The 25349-nt window shown below is 35.2% G+C and overlaps 1 protein-coding gene across 10 annotated transcripts in view; it reads right to left on the reverse strand.

The window, feature by feature from the left end:
- TSGA10 (testis specific 10) overlaps positions 1-25349 on the reverse strand; it is a 106716-nt gene that overhangs the window by 34196 nt on the left and 47171 nt on the right. For all 10 annotated transcript variants that reach the window (XM_019753883.2, XM_019753887.2, XM_074332359.1 and 7 more), the window contains 5 exons: positions 13699-13814; positions 11226-11380; positions 7360-7415; positions 5737-5905; positions 3180-3290 (listed from right to left, as the gene is read on the reverse strand). In XM_019753883.2, the coding sequence (XP_019609442.1) occupies positions 3180-3290; positions 5737-5905; positions 7360-7415; positions 11226-11380; positions 13699-13814 (607 nt within the window). The remainder of the gene's footprint in view (positions 1-3179; positions 3291-5736; positions 5906-7359; positions 7416-11225; positions 11381-13698; positions 13815-25349) is intronic.

Raw genomic sequence — 25349 nt, forward strand, 5'->3', positions numbered from 1 at the left:
TGAAAAGCAAGTCTTAGGTATTACTTTAAAAGATGTGAAATGGTCACCATATGACTAAACATTCATTGTTTGCCAGGTGATGGGGCATTTACTTGCCACAAGAATCATTTGCAACATAACCTTGAGGGATCCCACCTATACTCTCAGTTTAGAAAATTGGTAATTCTGTAATTAACAAAAGGGACTGGGATAATTCAGAGCCCCAGCCTTAATTTTCTCCATCATGGACTATTCTATGATTCACTTTACTTACTGTTCTAATGACTTGCCTGAAATTGCTCAGAAGTAAAATATCAAACTTATGGCAATAAACACTATTCATAAATATACATTTATGTATACATTGGGCATATAATATAGAACCACATTTTTAAAACCTTAAATGTTCTAACATGAATGATTGACTAAAGTATGACCTTATTTCTAGAGGAAAACAATCAGCTCCACAAATAATATACTGTATTGAGTGATCATTACGAGGCTATATTTAAAAACATATTTTAGTGTGGTTTGGCCAATTAATTCTTTAAAAATCATTTATAATTTTGGTAATTAACTTAAAGGCATTAGATCTCTTTCTATCCTACCTGTTAATAAACAGTGCATTTCCCTATCAGAAACACTGGGCTAAATAAAATGACCAAATTGCAATAAATAACGTCTCATCCTGTAAGGCTTTCAAACCAGATTTAAATTCTCACAAATATGAAGCTTGAGACTAGCTGAAATTCAGTTAATATCGCCATCTTGTGGTCTGATGGCAACTTGATTAATGTGAAAGATCTCAGCTAAGTCTGCTAGTTAGCAAGTGAACTTACTAAACTACTGTACTGGCTTTCAAGATTCAGATATTCCAAATATGCCAGTAAGAATCTGATGTGTGTTTTCCATTACTGTACTAAAAATAACAATTGTGTACAGAGTGTGTACTTGGGAGGTACACGGTATGACATACATACACTGAATTTCACCCACGTTAATCTTTACCCTCTTTAATTTTCTGTAGCACTGCTTGTCTGTCATTCTCTTAAAACTGCCTTACAGCTTTATGTAGGTAGGTGTGGGTGTACAGCCTCCCCAATAACACCTTGGATTCCTCAAAGATAGGAACCATTTTTTCATATTAAATTTAATTTTGTGACTAGGTAATAGAGGTTCCAAGTTTATGTGGTGAAAAAGAATTGCCATAAGACGTCTCTCCTGCTCTCCAACCACCTAGCACCCCCCCTTGTGGCAACCAGAAACTGTGCTTTACCCTTTTTTGTACCCGTCCAAAGCAGCCAGAGCAGTGTGGGGCCCAAGGCAGGTAACATCATAAAGAAAGTGAACTGCTCCCTGGTGTTCTCCAATCCCCCTTTCAACAAACAGCTCTACCTTTTTGGTGCCGCCCCGACCCCTGTAACCCATAACGCCCTCTGGTGGTCCACTTGGCTCATTACAACAGTCCACGACCATAAAGCTTGCTGCCTCAACTGGAATCCTCTGTCCTTGACTGAAGTATGTATGGATACAGCCTCTCCCGATCGCTCTTGCTCCCTCTGATTTTGTTACCCTTCTGATTTATTCTTCCCAACATCTCCAGAATGATCTTTCTAAGAGGGCTTTTAAAAAATAACTTCTGTGCTTATGTTGTAACAAAAGCTTCCTGAAGCAAGTCCTTCTTAGCTCTCGGTCCTCACACGCCACTCTAGCTACAGGTCCTACTTCCTCCCCGCCCCACAACACTTTCGCTCCGGTTGTCCCCAGTGTCTGCGGTGCCATTCTATGTCCTCTCAGTTTTTCATCTCTGGCACCTCTGCACCTAGCATACTGCATGCTAAATGAATGAAGTACTCGACAATTCTAACGGACCTCCCTACCAAACTGGACCCATGGTTTGTTCTCTCACAGGAGTGCCAGCATCCATCCAGCTATGTTGTGAGGTGAGATCTCATAAAGGAACTCATACGAGGATGCTAAAAACTGAGGGATGCTTGATGTGCGATGTCTGAAAACACAATTCCAGAATCTAAAAGGAATGTGACAGGCTAGAGAGAAAAAGGAAACTGTCTAACATTGACTGAAAGTTGACTCTGCTAAATGTGGTTCAGATTTCCATTTATTTCTGTTCTGCCCTATCCCAGGACAGACTTAAATGGCTCACTGTGCTAGGTCTATCTGACTTACTTGGGTTTGGCGCATTTACAATCACAGACAGGACACTGAGACTCGGGGAGATTGTGTGGCCTATGTAAGTCCATGCCATTAGGGAGAAGAGGAGTCAGACCAATCTGACTCCAGAACTTCTGTCCATTCATGGCTTTACATTGCTGGCACCTTAAAATCAAGACGTGGAGGAAACTGCGTGCTTTGTCAACGTAAGGCTGTTGCTGGCTTACTGCCTGAAAGCAAGCACTACAATTTAGGAGTCCCTAGAATCTCTTATCTCTCAGTCCTAAACAGTCAATAAGTGCTCAATATATGTTTCTGGACTGCTGTTAAATGATATGCTAAATAAAATAAGGAAAACAGTTTTGGGGGGAGTTCCTAGTCATGGTTTCAATGGTAAGTAGGTAACACTAAACCTATTATAGTCCAACCATACTATTTTAATCAACCCAACTACACTATTTTAGACAACATTTTACTAAATGGACATACTTAATATCCTTGGTCAAGCTGTTTATTCCAGAATTGCCACACATGTACCCAAGTTTACTTGGAATCATCTGATGTCACACCCATGTGCCCAAATGGTTCCTAACAGAGAAGGGCAGAGGAGAGCCACTTGCCTTCTGGTCCTAGGAAATAGATGGCCCCCCAACAGGGTGATCCATTCTGATCTGCTACACCATTAGGTGGAGCCGCTTTTGTCAAAGGTTTGTACTTGAAATGTCTACCATTTTCAAATATTAATGAGCCCAAGTTGATTCTGACCCCTGGCCCTTTATTCAGGTGGGAGGATCCCACTTATCTTCTATAGAACAGCTGAGTGGCAAACTAAAAGGGGCATATTCTTGAGTTACCTTTCCGGACATTGGTGATGGTCTAAATAGATAGTTAACCAATCATTGTCAACACTAAAATATGCTATGCATTAAAGGAAGACTGATTCAGCTCTCCCTACGAGTGGAACTGATCAATAACTTTAGTGAAAACTCTTAGGTATCATGAGCAAAAAGGAAAAAATATATACGTACTTCAGACTTTAATATATTCTTCAGCTTGTTAACCTCCAAATTAGTATCTTGGACCTTCTGTTTTATGTCATTAAGTTCATTGTGAGTATCGTTCAATTTTTTAGACAATACCTAAGGGAAAAAGATAGCTAGACTTGACTACAAAAAATAAAAAAAAATTGCTCTATGTCAAAAACACCATAAGTACATTTTAAAATATTTATAAGTATATGAGAAATAAAAGGTAATATACCTAATATATAAAGCTCATATAAAAAGTGAGAAAAATATGAGTCCAAACAGTAAATGGGCAAAAAAACACAAACAGACAATTCACAAAAAGGAAGCACAGTGGATAATACTTTAAAAAGTTAAAAATTTATTAGTAATCAAAGGAATGCTAATTAAAACAATGAAGTACTACTTTGCCTATCAAATTAGCAAAGATTTAAAGCTATTCCATCATGGCAATGGATAACCACTTCCATGTATGGCTGGACTAGACGTAAATTTTCAAGAAGAAACCTGTGATCTGCTATCTGGTAATATATCAAGAGACATTTTTGAATACTCACAAAAACAAGAAAAACAAATATGCTGCTTTTTGTTGAAGGTGGGAGATGGATACATGGGTATTCACTATATTTGTAAAGTCCACTTAAAATGTTTTTTATTAATTAAAAAGAAATTTCATAAGCTTTGATTCAATTTGAAATTAAATGTAGTAAAGTTTAATGAAAAAGAATGTTCATTAAGGCATTATTTGTTATAATGACAATATCCACAGCAAGTGAATGAGGCAGTAAATAATAGTAACTACACATAATGGTATAACCACATAGAACATTATGCATCTATGATAAATATTTGGAATATTTTTTAATAATAGAGGAAAATGTTCATCTATATTTAGTGAAAAAAATCAGGATAAAACACTAAAAATACCTCATCCCAATTTGTTAAAAGTTGTATTGAGGGTGAAATGTTTTTTAAGGTTTCTGTTTTCCAATTCTTCTATGTGTTCTTAATCTGAGGTCCACATAGGCCTACGCCCCAAACGAAGGGAAAAACTACTCTTGAACATATGTAAATTGTTGTAACACCATTTCTCTTCTTATTATAAAAAGAATGTTTATGAATCATTAACAAAGCAGGGAAGGGCTTATAATGTTACAGTAAACCAATAATAGCTACAAAATATTTATCGAGTGATTATGCTAGACAATGATATGCTTTCTAGGCACAGTCTCATTTACTCTCCATTTTTACAGATGATTAACTGAGATTCAGAGAAGTTATATTTTCACACAGCCAGGCAGAGGATTCAAACTCATGTGAGTCTTCAATACTCTAAATTGCCTTCTCATATAGAAAAAAGCATGATATAAAGGGGTGTGTGGTTTTATCCTGTTTACGTTAAAAAGTTCATGTTAAAACATAGTATAAAATTTTTTTAAGTACATTGAAAATCAATAAAAAATATGCTAACAGTGGATAACTCTAGGTGGTAAACATGAGAGTTTTTAATCTAGTTTTTCATAAATATGTTACATTTATCTTTAGCCAAAAAATTGTAAATTCACATATTTTGTTTGTATTACTATTCATTAGATCTTTTAAAAAATAAACTTTATTTTAGAATAATTTTAGATTTACAGAAAGGCTGTGAAATAGTACAGCAAGTCCCGATATACCCTACGCTCAGTTTCCTCTGTTATTAATATCTTACATGTGTATGATACACTTATCACGATTAATGAACCAATATTGATATAATTATTAACTAAAGTTCATATTTTACTCAGGTTTCTTTCATTTTTATGTAATGTCCCTTTCTGTTCTAGAGTCCCATTATTCATTAACTTTTGAAGAAAGTATTTTAACATCTCAGGCAACTTTTATTTTTATAATTAACAAAATGCTACATCTTTATATCTGTTTATGTAAATCAAAGTATTTAATAGTTAAAAACACAGATTTTTATAATGCAAACTAAACACATTGAGAGTGATAGTAAAGTGGGGGAAATCATTTAGAGTGAAGAATTTTAAGTGGGGAAAACCCTTCCAAATAGAATTTTGTAATGTTTGAATTAAAATAATGATATTGGAAATGAGAACTGTAGATTAAGTTACAATACATTGGCTTAGAGAGGAAGTAATTATAAATTTTCCTGAAAAGAATCTAAAAAGTGCTAAAGAGGACTAAAAACAATGTGGCATAAACCATACACTCATACTTAAACAGAATAATATTCCATCAAATAAATCTATCCTTTTCTTCAAAATTTCTGAAGGTTTTTATCTTTGTTGATTTATTCAAATATTTATCCTTAAGTAAGGAAGTACTTCTAAGGTTTAATGCAAATCTATTATATTCACTGTTCCCTCTTTCCTTTAATATTTCATACTTTATGTCTGAGAATTTCACTTAGAAATTATGTAGCATATACAGTGTGATAAAGGTAAAAACTGGCTCGTTCCAAAGCCTGAGCTTTTCTACAAAATGAAAGGAAGGCCGTGCCTCAGAAGAAATATATATTTTTTTTTGGAGAAAAAGATTCTAGGAACAAATATACCTGGTTTTCCTGTTTAGCTTTAGAAAACTGATCTTGGAGAGTGTCATTCTCATGAGCCAATATGTCTCTTTCCCTAGCAATTTGAGCTAGCTCATCATTTGTTTCATCCAATTGCCGACGCATTCTGGAGATGTCTTGTTCACACATAATTAGTGCTTCAGTAGACTGTCTATTCCACAAATCAAATGGTACATAATAAGAAACATTTTACTGAAACAGAATAACAAATTCTCACAAGACAGAAAATGGACAGTTAACGTGAAAACATCTGAAGAAGTTTTAAACACATTTAAATGTATAGGAATAAATACTGCAAAGATAGTGATTAGAGTTTCTCTATGTTGCCAACATTTCACTATGAAAAAGGATGCTAAATATACACAATAGTCAATGATTAACTAAGTATTTCCTTTTTTAGTTAAAATTTATCAGGGTGACAATGGTCAACAAAACTACATAAGTTTCAAGTGTACAATTCTATAATACATCATCTATATATTGCATTATGCGTTCACCACCCAGTTCTCCTTCCATCACCATATATTTGACCCCCTTTACCCTCTTCTACCATCTCCCATCTCCTCTGGTAACCACTAAACAACTAAATTGTTGTCTGTGTCTATGAGTTTTTGTTTCTTTGTCTTATTCCTTTGTTGCTTTCAGTTTTATATCCCACATATGAGTGAAGTCATATGGTTTTTCACTTTTTCTGTCTGACTTAATTCATTAGCTAAGTATTTCAAAACTTCTGACACTCAGACATAAGAGAGTCTTCATCCTACCTCTAGCTGCCACGGCTTAGTCTCCTTTTCAGGTTCTTCTTCGTCTGCCCTCTTAAAACTTAACGGTTCTGAGGGCTTACCTCTTAGCCTCCTGATTCTTCACACTCTACCCCTTCTTTCAGACGAATCCTATTCATATCCATGTCCCAACCCCATCTGACGACTCTACAATCATTATCTGCAGCCTTGGTCTCTTCCTTACACTTCACTCTTATTTAACTGCTTACTAGACGTATCTACAAGAAGGTGTCAAAGGCTCTTCAAATTCAGAGGAAAATCATGTTTTTCCACATTCTTTTTACATGTCCAATATTCATCCCCAGCCAATATTCCTATGTTTTCTCCATCACAAGCAGCTCACTCCTGTCCCTCAACTCCCCAAACCCAATCTATCAGCATTCTACAACCTGGGTAATCTTTTGAACACAAAAATCTCCTCCAAATTCTTTAATGATTTCTTATTGCCCCAAAGATAAAATCAAGACTCATTTGTCTGTTACGCAGGCCTCCACCTGCCTGTTCAGCCTTCCCTCCCTTCATGTCTTCTCTTCCACTTTGGGTTCCAACACACTCACCTACTTGTCACTCAAGAGGCTCTTGAACATGACCTGTGGTTCTTTGTGATTCTTTACTATCCTTTCTACTTTGAATGCCCTTCCCTTTCCTTTACTTGACGAACACAATAGCTTCTTTTACTTCCCTACGCAGACTTAGGCCTTCTTTCAATATTAGAAAGTTATCACCTTACACGTAACACTAAACCCCTTGTTTCTTACTATCTTTGTACCTAACTTACTACTTTGCCCTTAATAAGTGCACAAATTCTTATTGAATGATTTACCTTGATGCCTGTTCCATCTCAGCAATGATATTCTTCATGCCTGAAATGGTCTTTTCCTTGAAAAGCAATGTAAGTGTTAAATAAAAAATTATCTTAAACTGTTACTTCTGTTAAAACTGAATGAGCAAAAAGATATTTCCCCCCTCCCTTTTTGATTTCTATTTGGGTTTAAACATGTATTCTCCATTCTTTTCTACACGTTAAAATAAAGCTTAATATATCAATGTGAATATTTGTACTGGATAAAAACAATAGATTATGGTTATTCAAGTAAAGACTACATTTAGGCATATTGACATGAGATCAATATGTCAAGTGCTCTGTGAAGAGGTGTTTTGTGCAGTTACCCTGCCACACATGAACCCCAAAAGCACTCTGTATTTGGAGGCAAACCAATGGTTCGGCACTGAGGGTTCTATACTGGCAATAGGACTGATTCACTTCCTCACTTCATGCTATAAAACACAGGAAAGCAACTCATGTAAAACTAAATTTAGTTCTTAAGAACAATAACTTTGATCAAGTATATTATTTATATTAGTCATCAGTAGCATCTTCAAAAAGCTGCTAAAATGGAGTTACTTATAAAAGTACACGATTAAGTTTAGGTGTGAGTTAATAAAGAGGTGAGCAATAGGCCTAGAGCAAAGGAATAAAAAAATGAAACTTGATGTTTTCCCTTTTTAATGGTCTTGTGTGGGAGTAGAATGAATGGAGTCAGTCAGGTTGAAATGGGTGTGAATATCTTAATGCCACTTATACCATTCCCACACCTCCTTCCTTTTAAAACTCTCACTGATCTGAGGTAGTTACAGATACTATAACCACATACTTACACTAACATTAGCCCTAAAAAAGAGTTCTCTTTGCCCTTTGAATTCTCAAATCCTTGGTAACCAATTAACAAGATGAAAAACTAAACCTATATTTCCCAACCAGTTCTGTTCCTGTTCATTAGAGACAGAGTTAGGGTGTGTGTGTGTGTGTGTTTAATCTTCCTTTATTTCTTTCCCATTCTGCTTTCTGGCAGACTGGTGCAGAGTCCTCATCTGGCAGTAATCAATACTAGAGCATGGTTAAAATATCTATTAGCAAAACAGTTAAACCCCTTTAAGAAGCACAAGCCAAAAGAGGAAAAACACAAAGACAAAACGCTGCTTAAAATAGAATGTTTCCACATGCTTCTGAAATATAATTTCTTTTAAAATAAATTCTAAAAAATGAATTGACTTAGTGTTTCTGAAAGCCATTACTTTGTTAAGCTTTAAATATGTTTTACAAGCCTAAAAAGGACTTTTCTTTAGCCATAGAAATTCATCTTGAAATTAAGTTTCTCTAAAAACATTGTAAAGTATCCAGGGCAACAAAAGCATTAGGTAGAATCCAATAATATGTTCTCTTAGCCCTATTTTCTCTTAATAGTGCCCTCATACCACTAATTCTCAAATGGTTAAAGTGTATGCCATCATTATCAATTTAATATTTTTTGTACAACCTCAGTATGTTTGTCCAACCAGAGGCAGATTCGTGCTAATTGTTAAAAATTCAATCTGGACAGGATGGTCATAAATCTACTTAGGAAAAAGAAACTAAAATTTTACACAAATAATTCTGGCTTTTATTACTCAAAAATCTGTGAACTTACTTTTGAGTTTCCTAACTTTAACTGCTAGCAAGTAATAGGACATCTTTTTAAACTATGATTACCAGAAGCAATTTCACCTTATTTGCTATTGTACAGACATTTCCATGGGAATCTATTTCTGTAATCTCCAAATCAGACTGTAAAACTACAGCTTTTCACTGTAGGGTATGTGTAAATTCAGCTCCGGAATATCACTGTTGAGCACATTTATTCTTTCGACTGTCTAAAACTGTTTTTAAAAGTTATTTTCCCTTCAGAGGATGAATGCATTTATGTTTATAATCTTATATGAAGTTCTTGATTTTGAAATGGACTTGCAACTCCATATTCCTTCTGAAGGAAAAGATAATGTTGGTACAGTTAGCGGAACGGAGAAAATGCGAAGTGTTAGATATAGCAGAGGGAAATGAGATTCCGAAAGATCTGAATAATTTTTTTCCAAATGTTAGTGCTTTTAAAGAAAAGCATGTTTAAATATTCAAAAAGTGGTTTGAATATAATGAAAAGCAAAATTCCATCCTCCAAAAACCCATAAAATTTCAAAAATGTTAAGGTATAACTACCTTGTAAGGCTTTCCAACAAGGAAACCAAAATGTGCTATCTCGTGCAAATTGACACGTCAGTTATGCTCATGATTCCCCAATCTACTAATTTCAATTTTCTCTCCACACCTAAAAATCCAAAAGTGTATGAATATTTCAACTACACGTCCCAAAGACATGTCAATAATCTTCCTCTCTAAGCCTGTTCTATTTCCTGTGTTTCCTACTTCGTGCATAGCAACTATTCATGCGGTTCCTAAGTCAGAAAGCACATCTTGTCAATCTTATTTCCTTAACAGATCTATTTCTCTCACGGATACTGCCACTGCCCTAACACAGTTCTCACCATTTTCTCCTAACTAGTGTCCTTGTCACTATTCCCACTTCCTTATAATCCATTTTTTACATGGATTAACAAGGACCAAAATATTTGTTTTAATATAAAGATATAAATATTTCATTTACATTATTTCAATGAGCCTCTATATCCATGATGACAGAATCTAAACTCAACACCCATATATTTTTATGATTTGCTGCTTATCTAGCTCATCTCATCTTTTGTCCCCATACTCCTGTCCCTGTCCCCATACTCACCTCTTTGCAATCTATTCTCTGGACATACTAATCTATCAAGAAAGCTCATAAAATTCTCTTATGAAAGCCACTGGGCTTTCATATAAACTGTTCTGCCTGTCTGGACCCCCTTTTCTCTCATTGTCCCCTTTCTCTAAATCTTTTCCTGGCTAATTCCTAGCCATCTTTCAGGGTGGTCCAGGCACCATTACCCCCTGGAAAGCTTTTCAGATCTTCTTCCTCTCCTAATCCAACACTCAGGCTAAAGTAGGTGTGTTTCTGCCAAACTCCAATCGCTCATTGTGTAGACATCATTAAGGCACTTTGCACTTTCTATCATAATAGCATCTTTATTTATCTTTCTCCCAATTATACTGTTGCCTTTGGAAAGCTTGCCCACCCCTCCTCAGTGGCTAACATAATACCTGCTACGTGTCAATAAATATTGGTTGACTGGATGGGTGGATAAAGGAATGAACTAGTTCCCTCAGAGAGGCAAGGCCTGATTCCCATGATGCTGCTTTTGCTTAAGACATTTGTGGAGAACAGTTCAGGAATTGCCTTGAGAACCAGTTTACGAGCTAGAAAAGGGTATCAACATTTCCCTGCTTTGGGGCAACACATTTTATGTTGTTGTTTGAATAACAGAAAATGAGGGATGGAGATTATCATCCAGCTTTACTCACCAACTCAATCTGATCTAGTCTCAAAGGCTAAGGTAAAACTGCGTTCCTACTTCTGAACACAATTACAAAGGTAGTTTCTAATGGAATAAACATTGCCTCCCAAGGTGGCTACCTGAAAATGTAAGTTCTGCTGTGCTTTTAAAAAGAAATCAGTCTCACTGCTGTATTATCTCATGCTTCATATTTTGATATTTGAATTAGTTATTGGTAATGAATGTTAATCACGAATTGATGAGAGAAAAATCAATTTAAAAATATTAGCTAATGGATTTGAACATGTATTTCTTAAGACTGTCTTGAAATATTTCAAAATCAGATTTTAAAGTTTCAGCTCTCTAGAAAAACATTGAAAAAAATCCTATTTATTCAGATTCAAGTGCAAACATCTCTCTTAAGCCACAGTTCTCAGAACATACTTTCATTGCCAAACTCTCTCCAAGGGATGCAATATTCTCAGATTTTTTATCCAAACACGCTTGTAGGCATTCCTTTTCTTTAGCCAGATCGTTGAGGGTTGCACCAAGAATGCTGATTTCTTCTCGCTGGGCAATACTTTGCCTTGTAAAATTATCTAAATATGTAATCATAAAGGCATTGTTTTAATCTAGGTAATTTTTTTCTCAGTTCAAGTAGATTACAATACTTTTCAAACTAAGTTCTCCTATATTACATTTGATGACTGAAAATAAGCACTGTATCCCAAATTTTTTTTAAATGGTTTTGTTGTTAGCGATTAAAAACTAGGATGAATCATGAAATTCTAAATGACTCATAAATGTAAAAGCACAATTAACACATTTGAGTGAGAACATCCAAGGAAAGCTCTATATCACAAGTTCTCAAAGTAGATTTACATGTGCGGTGGGGGAAGAGAGGGTGGGTGGATTAAGTGGTGGAATATTAAAATACCATCTCCCCTTCTCATTTCCCCTCCCTCTAGCCCAGAATCACTGTTGTATATAAGTTGGTAAATAACTGATCTTAATAAAATATTCAATTAAGTCATCTTTAGAGTCAAATGTTTTTTAATATTCTGGTTTTTTCTATAGTAGTAGTATAAAAATTCCTGGGGGGGGGGGAACATCCCAGAAGTCTGATTTGATTTGTGAGGACACTGGCAATATCAATGCTGAAGGCTGAGTGACTGGCAGACAACAGCGGTTTTTAAACTGTGGTTTCTCAACCAGCACCATCAGCAGCATCTGGGAACCCAAGATCTACTGAATTAGAAACCCTGAGTGGGCAGAGTAATTATGCCTTAACAAGCATCCCTCCCACGTGATTCTAATGTACAAGGAAGCTTTTAAGAACCACTGGAAGAAACTGGTAAAGACACAAAAGCCCTGGCCAGCTCCTACTCCAGAAGCCTAATCCCCAGAGCTCTACTAAATCTCCAGGTGATTCTGACACGCATCAAAGTCCCAGAAGCACTGGTCTAGAGCTGTACAGGGGAAGCTCTGCTAGACCAGTCCTCTAGGCAAATCCCTGCCAACGGCCACCCAGTGAAGTGCCAAGAGGTAATACTATATGCTGAGAGGATGACTTATGTGGTATTTGAGAATACATCATGTGCCTTTTCTAGGCAGTACTGTCTTTAAGGCAAACCGTATGTTTTGGGTGTTCTGATATCTGAGTTCATTCCACATGGTATAAAATAAATAAATAAAATAGCTCTGAAACAACTCTAGTATCTCCTAGTTTTAAAAAATCCTCAATCTCACATCCCACTCAAGGTACCACCACATTTTTCTTCTACTCTTAATAGCCAAGCTTCTTAAGAGACTTCTGTTCTCTCCTGTCTCCACTTCCTCACTTCCCAGTCAGTCATTCCTCAGCTTACTCCATCTTCCGCATCCAACACTCCATTCAAATTTGGTCAGTGTTACCAAAACCTCCAATGTACCAAATCCAATCAGTATTTTTACATTCTCATCTTATTTTGCTTCTTGAAAGTATCTGACAATGGATGATGCCTTCCTTTTTAGAACGTTCTACCCTCTTGCCTCCCAAAATAACACTCACTTCTGGGTTTTCTTCCTACTTCTATGGCTTCTTCTTACTCAGTCCTGGGTCCTCTTCTCCTCATTCTCTATATTTTTCACTAGGTAATTTCATGATTTTAAAATACCATTTATATGGTGATGTGTCCCAAACGTATACTTTAACTTAGTTTCTCTTCTGAGATAAAAACGTATTTATTTAACTGCTTACCTTACATTTGTACTTGGAATTAAAATAGCCAAAAATTTGTTCTTCAATATTTCCTTTTATATTTCTCTTTTAATATTTCCTATCTAAATATAAAGCATCTCTACCCATTTAATTATTTATACCAGTTTTGAACTTCATAATAGCAAACACTAAAAATATTCCTTCAGTTTAAAATGGGCTTTTATAGTCCTGACCAAAATTTTACTTTACTGTATAAGAAGATTAAGTTATGACCATATTTTCATAGAGATCACTGGTCATAAACAGGACATTTTACAAAAATAATTTTTGCTATAAACACAAGTAATACCATAGATATAGCCAAATATATGTACCCTTTCCACCAAAATATGTTTCATTACAAGAGCTATGAACAAACCACAATATAATACAAAAACTTGTAAATTTAAAAGTGATCATCATATATTTACAAAGTGTGGCTGCTTTCTTTAGCTATTTCTTCACTGAAAAATATGAAGCCATGTCTAAGTATTTATGGTCCTAAATCTAAGTTTAAAAAAATTACTATTAAAGAAAAACGCATTTTCCATGATTTCTGATGCATAAACTTTTAATTTAAGGGTCTGTTTCAATGTTTATCTATGTTATAACTGAAGAGAACATTTTTCTACCAGACTTAAAGAAAAAGTAAGAGCAAGAAAAAAAAAAACAACTCACCAATTTTTTCATCCAAGCACATAATTTTCTCCTGAGTAAGCTGTAGTTCATATTTTTTCTTAGCCAGGTGTCGTTGAGTATCAGAAAGATCTTTTTCTGTGTTTTCATATAAAAGTCTGTAAACATTTTAATAATAAAACTAATTCTGAACTTTTTATGTTTTATCAACTTTTTAGTATATTTAAAATAAAAACTATCAAGGACACTAATATACATTTTTTTATTTTTAGTATTTTCATTACAAAAGCACATTATAGGAAGTTCAGAGAATAAAGAGTAAAGAGGGATCCTCAACCCACCACTGTAATGTCAGCTACTATTAGCATTTGGTGTTCACTATTCAGTAATTTTTTGCTATGCATATTTTAAAACTAACATATTATAAATTTAAAATTGAATCCTGATGTTTTTCAACCTACATTTAATCTTTAATGTTTTTCAGTCATATAATACAGCCTTCCAAATCTTCATTTTTCTGGCTGAAAATATCATATAAACATTTACTTTTAAGTAAATATAATCATTTATTTAAATATTCCCCTATTATTAGACATTTAGGTTCATTTCAGTTTTTCACTGTTATAAATAAATCTGTAATGAACAGAATTTCATTCATTCCACAAACATTTATTAAGTGGTTAGTATGGACCAGGCACTAGGTGATGAGTAAGCTGTGGTGAACTGGGGGGTATTGGCCCTACACTCATGGAGTCAATCAGTAAACAAGTAAACAGGCTATGATTTCCGACAATGTGGAAACTGGACAATCTAAAAGTCCTCTCACCACAATACACTTAAGACATACTGAATAAAATATAAGAAGCATCCTTTTAAATGTACAGCAAAATTTATTAGAATTTGAAAGGGAGTCAAATTAGAGCAATGAGACTATGAACCGATGTTATGTTAGATATGGTTGGGGTTTGCCCGTCACAGTAGTCTAGGGTCTTGTGTTTTAACTTCGAAGTTGAGGCCATAGAGATGTCTGTAACACAAGTGTTAGAACTAATACTCTCCACATAAAGCCTCAGTGGAAAGGTTAGATGAGATAAAATCAGTTTGTCAACCATTCCTAGGCTCAGGATAATCACAAGACGTCTTCCTTGGGATTCCTTAATCTCAAGATAAGAAATCAAAATACAATCTGGCTCTACAGAATAGTAGCCTTCAAGGTGTGGATGGTCATATAACCTAGAACACTTGGCAGAAATAAACACAGAACTTCTCTGGAGGGACATGCCCTCAACCGAGGCACAGAACTAAGCCTCAGGTAAAAGCCTGCTGAAAATCAGTTCACAATTCAAATTTTAAAAACACATTAAGGGCTGGACCGGTGGCTCAGGTGGTTGGAGCACTGTGCTCCTAACACCAAGGTCACCGGTTCGATTCCTACATGGGCTAGTGAGCTGCACCCTCTACAGCTAAGATTGTGAACAACAGTTCTCCCTGGAGCTGGGCTGCTGTGTGCAGCTGGAGTTTGGTGTGAACAGTTGGAGGTTGGCGTGAGCTGCCGCGGGCTGCTGTGTGCTGCCGAGGGCTGCCATGAGCTGCCAGGGCGGTGGCCAGTGTTAAGCGGCAGCCAGCAGTCGGAGAGCTGCCATGGAGCTGCTGTGAGCGGCCAGCGACCAACTGCCTCAGCTGGGGGGAGTACAAGGGGGTAGCGCAAGGCTCATAATACCAGCATGGGCCAGGGAGCTGTGTCCTACACAATTAGACTGAGAAACAACAGCTTGAAAGGGAGTGGGGGTGGCGGGAGGCGGAAGAAGGGGAAAAATATATATATATGAAATACGTATAAATATGACAAAGGGTATGCAAGATTTATACACTGGTAAATTATAAAATACTGCTAAGAGAAATGTAAAAAGACCTAAATAAATGGAGAGATAATCTGTGTTTATGGATCAAAGGGCTCAATATTGTTCATAGTCAATTCTTCCAAAATTAACCTATAGATTCAAAATAATTCTAATCAAAACCCCAATAAACATTTTATAGACACTGACAAGATAATTCTAAAATTTATATGGAAATGTGAAGGACCTACGACAACCAAAACAACTTTGAAAAGAAGCAAAGTGAAGGACTCAGAGTACTTGATTTCAAGACTTATTATGAAGCTTCAATTATCAAGACAAAGTGATACTAGCATAAAGATGGGAAAATAGGCCAACGGAACAAAATAGAGTCCAGAAATAGACTCACACATATATGGCCAATTGCTTTTTCACTAAGATGACAAGGCAACTCAATGGATAAGTGGATAATCTTAATAAATAACAATCAATGGATACCCATACACACACACACACACACACGCACACACACACACAGACACACACACAATCTCTTTTATCTGACACCTTACACAAAAGTTAATTCAAAAGATCATAAACTTAAATGTAAGCTGAAATTATAAAACTGCTAGTAGAAAACATAGCAAACAGATCTAATGGCCTTAGGTTTGGCATAGATTTCTTAAATAAAACACAAAAAGCATGATATAAATGAAAAATAATTTCAATAATTCACACTTCATCAAAATTTAAAGTCTTTGCTTGCCAAAAGATACTACTAACAAAATACAAAATAAAAAGGCACGCCATACATTAGAAGATATTTGCAAAACATATCTGAGAAATAATTTGTAGCTAGACCATAAAAAGGACTTTTATAAATTAATGACAATAGATAATCAACCCAACAAAAAATTGACAATTTTTTACTGACACTTCACTAAATAGCAAGTAAGTAAATAACCAGATGATCAACACCACTAATCATTAGGAAAAAGCAAATTAAAACCATAATAAGATACTACATATCCACTAGACAGACAATACCATGTGTTGACAAGAATATAAAGCAACTGGAACTCACATGCACTGCTGGTGGGAATGTAAAATGGTACCACCATTCTGGAAAACAGTTTGACAGTTTCTTCAAAGGTTAAACATGTATCCACCACATGAATCAGCCACTCTAATCCTAGGTATTTACCCAAAAGAAATGAAAGTGCACACACACACACACAGACTTGTATTTGCAGCTCTATTTGTTATGGCCAAAAACTGGGAACAAACCAAATGTCCATTTGTTATATCAATATAATGCAATACTACTCAACAATCACTACTGACACATAAAACAACATTCATCAATGCCAAGGTAATTATGCTCAGTGAAAGTAGCTCAATAGAAGAGTACATGGCATATGATTGCAACTAGATAAAATTCTAGAAAACCTGAACTAATTAAAAATGACAGAAAGCAGATCCGTGGTTGCCTAAGGATGGGGAGCAGGCAGGAGGCAGCATCAGGGAAGGATTTCAGAGCGGGATAACATATATATTCATTATACTGCTATGGGGATAATTTAATGGGTGTATACATATGTATGTCAATTACATAGGTACATACACATATTGTATGTCAATTATACCTTAATAAAGTTGTAAAAAGTATGATGTGTAGAGGTAGAATGTTAATACCTAGATTGTACATATCTTCAAATAATAGGTATAAAAATGGGGAGAGTGAAATACTGGAAATTTTTTTTAAAATACCCATTTTCCAGGGCTATAATAGAAAGCTAAGTACGCAGCACTCTGGCTGACCAGGAAGCTATAAGGGGAGCCATCACTGTGTCCCTGGGACCCGGAAGCAAAGCAGCAAGGAATTACAGTGGTGCTACCACCGAAGCTTATCTAGCTTTTGGGGGAGAGCTCCCCTGGACAATGGAGACCAACTTTCTGTGCAGCATCCCTGACTGTTACAAAATCCTTCCTAATAACCCTCATTCAGCATACATCTGGGAGAAAAAAATCACCGCCTGCAGGATGGCATAGTAAATCAACAATAAGATTTGAAAATGGAGTGAAATTCTACTGTAGTCCAACTGAAGAACCCTTCAAATGCCCTGACAGACTATTTTTTTCTTGTAAAACAACACTTAAAAAAATGTGTGCTAAAATAAGAAGTATAAATGTAATAAGTGTATCAATACAGATGATAATGAATGAGTCCTGAAAAGTCAGCAGAGGATTGAGGCAGAGCCTTCCAGTGTCCACGGTGGCTGGCCTCATGTTGTTAAACTGCACTGCAGCCACGTATTTCCCAAAAAAGCCACAAAGACCCCCTGAACAACACAGGGATCCCGCTAGTAAGAAAAAGGAAAATGAAAAATGACATGCATGACTTTCAAATCACACCTTTAAATCACTGACCAATAAAACCCACACCTAAAACACACATGCAAGAAATAGGAATGCTAGAAATAAAGCGGAAGCAGACTCTAGTAACGCCCGTGTCAGCAAATAGACTTCTACAATTCCCCCAAGACATATTTCGAAGTTGCTTTCACCAAAGGGGCTTTGAACTATCTCATAGGATGTTTTCAAATGCCCATTTGGGAGCTTACAAGCAACTCATCTGTGCAGCCTTAGTAGGCAGCATTAAAAACAGGGTTCTGCCATGTTCATTTAATTCCTTTGTCAATAGCAACTGTGATCCTTGGGTAGGTTAAGACGCTTTCTCTTTTAAGGGGAACCAGCCTCTTTCAAAAAATGAAAATGCTAATGCTGTTGAGCCAATTAGTACAGATATACAAGGGCACAAAGGGTAAAAATGTCCATCTAATATTTTACAAGAACTAGGGAAACAGGCAAAAGAATAATGTCTCTTCATTCCTTGTACAGATATGTCTTACACCTCACAAAACTTTACAGCTTCTGCACCATAGGGTTTCCTGATTCCTGTGTATGATCTTATTCTCGAACCAAATTGCCATTTGGTTCTCAAGTTACACTTTCCATTACTGCTCAGATGTACCTTTTTTGCCCAGTTCCCCGGGAGCCTCATTCAAAGACACCCCAAATTAATGCTTTTACAGATAGTTGTTTACAGTTACTTAGCATCTCCAGAGAAACTCAAACCAATGAAACACAAAATTCTACATGGCAGCACTGATAAACCAACCTATAATGTATGGTGATGGTGTTTTACAGATTCCATTCACAATACAGCATTTTAACAAAATTACAAGCAACCATTTACTAGCAGAGACTGAAATGCGTGTTTTGTTACAACCTCAGAATGATCCTAAGACTTGGAATTCAAGATGAGAAATCTGCACCTATTATAAACTTCAGTGCACAGAACAGAATGTTTCCTTTACAAAACATGACATAATCAGAACCAAATGATAAAGTAGTTTTGGAAAATGTTTTGTCAGTCATTTGCCAGGCCAGAAATCACACCATGAAGGTCCTCAATCAGACACTAACATGGGATCTGGCACACAGTTGCCATCTGGTCGAGCCCAGAGTCTTAGAATCGATTTTGGTTGCTTCCAAGTTTGGGCAATTATGAGTAAAGCTGCTATAAACATCATGTGTAGCCTTTTCTGTGGACATAAGTTTGCAACTCCTTTGGGTAAATACCAAAGAGCACAATTGCTGGATCGTATGGTAAGAGAATGTTTAATTTTCTGAGAAACTACCAAACGGTCTTACAAAGTGGCTGTAGCACTTTGAATTCTCCCACCTGCCATGAATAAGAGTTCCTGTTGAGCCACATCCTCACCAGCATTTGCTGTCGGTGTTCCAGATTTTGGCCATTCTAACAGGTATGTAATAGTATCTCGTTGTTTCAATTTGCATTTCCCCAATGACATATGATGTGGCGCGTATTTTCATGTGCTTCTTTGCCATCTGAATACCTTCTTTAGTGAGGTGTTCGTTAATGTCTTTGGCCCATTTTTAATTGGGTTGTTTTCTTACTGTTGAGTTTTTAAAGAGTTCTTTGTATATTTTGGATAACAGTCCTTTAGCAGATGTGTTTTTCTTCCAGTCTGTGGCTTGTCTTTTCATTTTCTTGATATTGTCATTTGCAGAGCAGAAGTCATGAATTTTAACAAAGTCCAGTTTATAAGTTATTTCTTTCATGGATTGTGCCTTTGATGTTGTATCTAAAGAGTCATTACCATACCCAAGGTCATCTAGGTTCTCTCCTGTTATCTTCTAGAGGTTTTACAATTTTGTGTTTCACATTTAGGTCTGTGATCCATTTTGAGTTAATTTGAAGGGTGTGATGACTGTGTCTCAGATTTATTATTTTTGCATGTAAATGTCTAGTTGTTCCACCACCATTTAATGAAAAGAATAATGGGGAATCATTGCTCCATTGCATTGCCTTTGCTCATTTGTTAAAGATCAGTTGGCTATATTTATTTGGGTTTATTTCTTGGCACTCTATTCTGTTCCTTTGAGCTATGTGTCTATTCTTTTGCCAATGTCACATCGTTTTGATTACTGTCACTTTACAGTAAACCTTGAAGACAGGTAGTATCAGTCCTCCAGTTTTGTTTTTCTTCAATATTGTGTTGGTGATTCTTTTACCTCTCCATATAAAGTTTATAATCTATTTGTTGATATCCACAAAATAACTTGCTGTGATTTTGATTAGCATTGTATTAAATCTGCGAGTACACATCAAGTTGGGAATAACTGACATCTTGACAATCCATAAACATGGACTACCTTTTACTTTACTTAGTTCTTTTTTTATTTCATTCACTGGAGTTTTGTAGTGTTCTTCACATAGATCTTATACATAGTTTGTTAGATTTATACTTAAGTATCTCTTTTGGGGGTTGCTAATATAAATGGTGCTGTGTTTTCATTTTCAAATTCCACTTCTTCATTGCTAGTATGTAGGAAAGCAACTGACTTTGTATAGTAACCTTATATCCTGCAACCTTGTTTAAACTGCTCCAGATTTTTGTCGATTCTTTCAGATTTTCTACATAAAATATGTCATCTGGAACAGTTTTAATATTGAAATCTTCTTAGCCTCAAATCCTCAAATTCAAACTAAACCTATCTTGGAATCACTGGACACAGAGACCCAAACTAACTTTTTATTAACATACAATAGTTCCATCAATCATTCAGCTGTATGGGGAATTGTAACTTCCTGGATCTCAAGATGTTTGATGCACAAATGCAGGCACACAGACATTTTTTTTTTTAATTTGCTTCTAGGAAGTATTTTGAAAACACTCCAGTTTTTTACAGGTGTTGATTTATCTGATATGGAAACCCAAACAGAAAAAAAACTTCTGCTACTAAAATAGACTTGTTTAGGAAGAAAAGTTCATTTCAGCAGTACAGAACACAAATAATGAGTACTGATTTTGAAACCCTGGGAGTTTTGTTCATCAGCAGTGAAACCCAAACAACAATGGATACATTTCTTTTGGGCTGATTTGGCCTGTAACACTGTACTTAGTTTAGAGATACAGAAACCTAGACATGTGGTGAACTGTGCTCAGGACTCAACTTCTAATAAGTGGAGTTTACACGTGGAATAAAACATAATTTTTTCATCAAGCGACAAAACGGAGAACGGGGACAACAGTATTTTAATTATGTTGAATGTAGTTGGATTATACAGCCCATGAGTAGGTTCTTTGTAATTCTTTGCCTTTTGTACATGTAAATATGAGACCTATGATAAATTACTGTATTATAAAGAATAAGATATTGATCTTTAAAAAATAAATTTATAGCTGACGTCTCAGCAGAAATAATGAAAGTCAGAAGATAGTGGAAGGATATGAAAGTGTTAAATATAATTCCTAACCTTTAGAATTCTTTACCTAGCAAAAATTGCCTTCAATATAAGCAAGGTTGCAATAGAGGTGAGGAGAAATGCTCAGCCTTGAACACATTTTGAAGACAGAATCAACTAGATTGGATATGGGTGTATACAAGGAAAAATCCTGGATCACTTCCAGGTTTCAGGCTAAGAATTGTATGAATGCAGTTTCCATTTACTGAGATGGGAAGACTAAACAAGAGCAGATTTGTGTATGTTGGAGGGAAAGGGGTAGTGGATAGCAGAAACTGAGGTTTGGAAATGTTAAGTTTGAGGTATCAATTAGACATCATAATAAAGACGAAAAGGAGGTAGTTTGACATTCAAATTTGAAGTTCAAAAGAGAATTCCAGGCTACAGATACATATTTCAGAGTCAAAAGTAATATCTGAGACTGGATGAGATGACTTAGCGGTAAGTATGGATACAAAACAGAAGAGGTCTAAGGACTGAACTCAGGGACACTCCGACATTTGGAGGTCATGGGGATAAGAAGGAAGTAGCAGAAGAGACTGAGATAGGACAGCCAAAGAGAAAAAAAAAGAAAAAAATCAAATGAGCATGGTACGTCAGAAGCCAAATGAAGAAAGGGTTTAAATGAGTAGAGAGAGCACAACTGATCGACTTTGTCAGATGTTGCTACTAGGTCAAATAAAATGAAGGCTGAGGATTGACCACTGAATTGAGCAACATGAAAGTAAATATTACTTTGAAAAAAAGTTTGATAGAATGGGAGGGGAGAAAGGCAGATTACAGTAGGTTCATGAGAGAACAAAAAGTGAGACCAGAAACTTAGACAACTCTTTTCATGAAATTCCTGTAACTGAGACAAAAAATTGAGTACAAATATAGGATATATGAATAACAAGATTACAAATCTGAACTAAGGGACAGATATAAACTACTGTACCCAACTATTTCAGAATTTGTAATTTCTCAAATATACACAGATCATTACTGAAATTGACCATAAAAGTAGAAGACAACAAGTTTCAGAAATCTGAAACCTAACAGTATATTCTGAGAAACAATGTAATTATAATTAAGCAAGAAAGCAATCACAAGCAGATAAATAAAAATTGGTTTTGGATATTTAAAATCACAATGGATCAAATTAAGAAGTCATAATGATATTAGAAAATATAAAGAAAGAAGTACATAAAACTTGTAGGTACATTCAAATAAGTATTTAGAAGACAGTTTATGGCCTTAAATGTTAATATAAGGGGGGAAAAAGTCCAAAAAGTAATAATGTAAGCATTCATCTGAAGAAATTAGAAAAAAATAGAAAATAAATCTAAAGAAAATAGAAGGTAGTGGTTACCAGAGGGTAAGGAAGGAGGTGGAAGGTAGATGAGGGTAAAAGGGATCAAATATATGGTGATGGAAGGAGAACTGACTCTGGGTGGTGAACACACAATGTGATAGACAGATGACGTATTACAGAATTGTACACATTAAAACCTATGTAAATTTATTAACAATTGTCACCACAATAAACTAATTTTAAAAAAAGAAAGAAAATAGAAGGAAATAATGAAGAACAAAAGTTAATGAAATAATAAAACAAACAATAGGGAGGATCACCAAAGCAAAATCATGGTCTTTTGAAAAGACTATTAAAAACAACAAACTCAAAAAAGAGGAAATCACTATAGATTCTGTGAACATTAAAATGTTGAAAGGTATATAAACAACATTACTCTAAAAATGTTTTGAAATTTACAGAAAATGCACAAATGCCTCAAAAAATAGATACTAACTGGCATAAGAAGAAACTTCTAATTGTTCCTTTACCATTAAATAACTAAAATAAAATCTTCCCTCAAAAAAAAAAAAATGTTGACACCCAAATGGCTTCACTGGTAAATACTAAAACTCCAATATTATACAAATTCTTCTAGGTATTGAAAGAAGACAGATGAATTGGCGAGATTATTATTAGGTTTACAATATCTTGATACCAAAATCTGACTTTAAAAAGCCCCAAGATGGGCAAATTATTGGCCAATCTTAACGATAAAAATAGAGGTAAATATCTTAAAGTAGTATAACTGAGACCAGAAATCTATAAAAAGTATAATATACCCTAACTGATTTGATAAAGTACATCCATTCCTGGGGGAAAAAAAAAACACCCACTCAGTAATCTAGGAATAGAAGGAAACTTCTTCAACCTGATAGAAGACATCTATGAAAGACGTACAGTAACATCTCTGTTTAAAATCTAAATGCTTCCCCGTTAGATGTGGAAAAAAGACAAGAATGTGCACTTCACCGTTTCTATTCAACATTGTGTTTGATCTTCTAGACAGTGCAATAAGGCAAGAAAAAGAACAAAAACCATGCAGACAGAAAAAGTAAAATTGTCACTATTTGCAGATGACCTAGTTGTCGATGCAGAAAACTAAATGGAATCTATAAAAAGACTACTAGAACTAAAAGGTAAATTCAGCAAGGTTGTAGAATATATATCTAAAAATATATTGTGAAACTTCTGGTTTTAGCACTGACATGTAAAGAACTTAGAAGATGTCATTCCCATTGTTAAAACAAGGAAAAGATGATTAAACTGAAAATCAAAGACTTTCTGTGGAAACATCAGGATACTGATTTGCTAGTCAAATTGCCACCCCAAAATCTGAAAAGAAAGGCAAATTCAGAGAGTCACAAATAAGGTATGCTCATCAAAAAGAAATGCTAGAAAACAAAATACTGTGACAAAGATGAAGAATGCCCTTGATGGGCTCATCAGTAGACTGGACACAGTCAAGGATAAATCACTGAGCTTGAAGATAGGTCAATAATAACTTCCCAAACTGAAAAAAAGAATGAAAAAAAAAATGGAACAAAACAGCTAAGAACTGTGGGTATAACTGAAATACCAGAAGGAGAAAAAAGAAGAAAAAAAGAGCATAAGAAATATTTTAAGTAATAATGGCCTAGAACTTTCCAAAATTAACGTGTAGAGAACTGCAAAGCACTGATGAAAGAAATCAAAGATCTAAATAAATGGAGAAATAGTCCACATTTATAGATTGAAATACTCAATATTGATAAGATGTTGATTCTTCCCAACTTGAGCTGAAGATTCAATGCAGTTCCAATTAAAGTCCCAGAAAGCTATTTTATAATTATTGACGAACTGATTCTAGTTTACATGGAAAGGAAGAAGACCCAGAATAGCCAATAGAATATTGAGAAGACAAAGTTGGAGGATTCATACTACCCAGTAAAGTAACAGCAATCAAGACAGCATGGTTTGACAAAAGACTAAACAAAATAGATCAATGGAACAGAATGGCGAGCCCAAATATAGGCCCACACAAATACAGGCAACTGATCTTTGACAAAGGAGCAAAGACAACAGAGAAAGGCCAGTCTTCCAATAAATGGTGCTGGAACAATTCTAGAATATCCATATGCAAATTAAGCAAGCCTAAACAGAGACTTTGTCTTTCAGAAAAATTAACTCAACTTAGACCATTGACTTTAAGTATAAAATGCAAAACTATCAACTTCTAGAACAAAAGAGAGGAGAATAATATGTACCCTAGAGTTTTGTGATGAGTTTTTAAATACAACACCAAAAACACAATCCATGAAAGAAAATTTAAAATTTCTGCTCTGCAAAAAACACTGTTAAAAGAGTGAAAAGACAAGGCACAGACTGGTAGAATATTTTTGCAAAACACGTATCTGTTAAGAACATTTACCAAAACACACACAAGATTCTTAAAACTCAACAATAAGTAAAACAAACAATTGAAAAATGTCCAAAATATCTAAGTAGACACCTCACCAAAGAAGATACAGATGGTAAACATATGAAAAGATGTTCCATATCATTTGCCACTAGAGAATTGCAAATTAAAACAATGCACCATCACAATACACCTATTATGATGACTAAAATACAGAAATCTGACAAAACCAGATGCTGACAAAGATGTGGAGCAACAGAAACTCTCATTTATTGCTGGTGGAAATGC

Source organism: Rhinolophus sinicus, linkage group LG05, assembly GCF_036562045.2.
Source record: "Rhinolophus sinicus isolate RSC01 linkage group LG05, ASM3656204v1, whole genome shotgun sequence".
Taxonomy (NCBI): domain Eukaryota; kingdom Metazoa; phylum Chordata; class Mammalia; order Chiroptera; family Rhinolophidae; genus Rhinolophus; species Rhinolophus sinicus.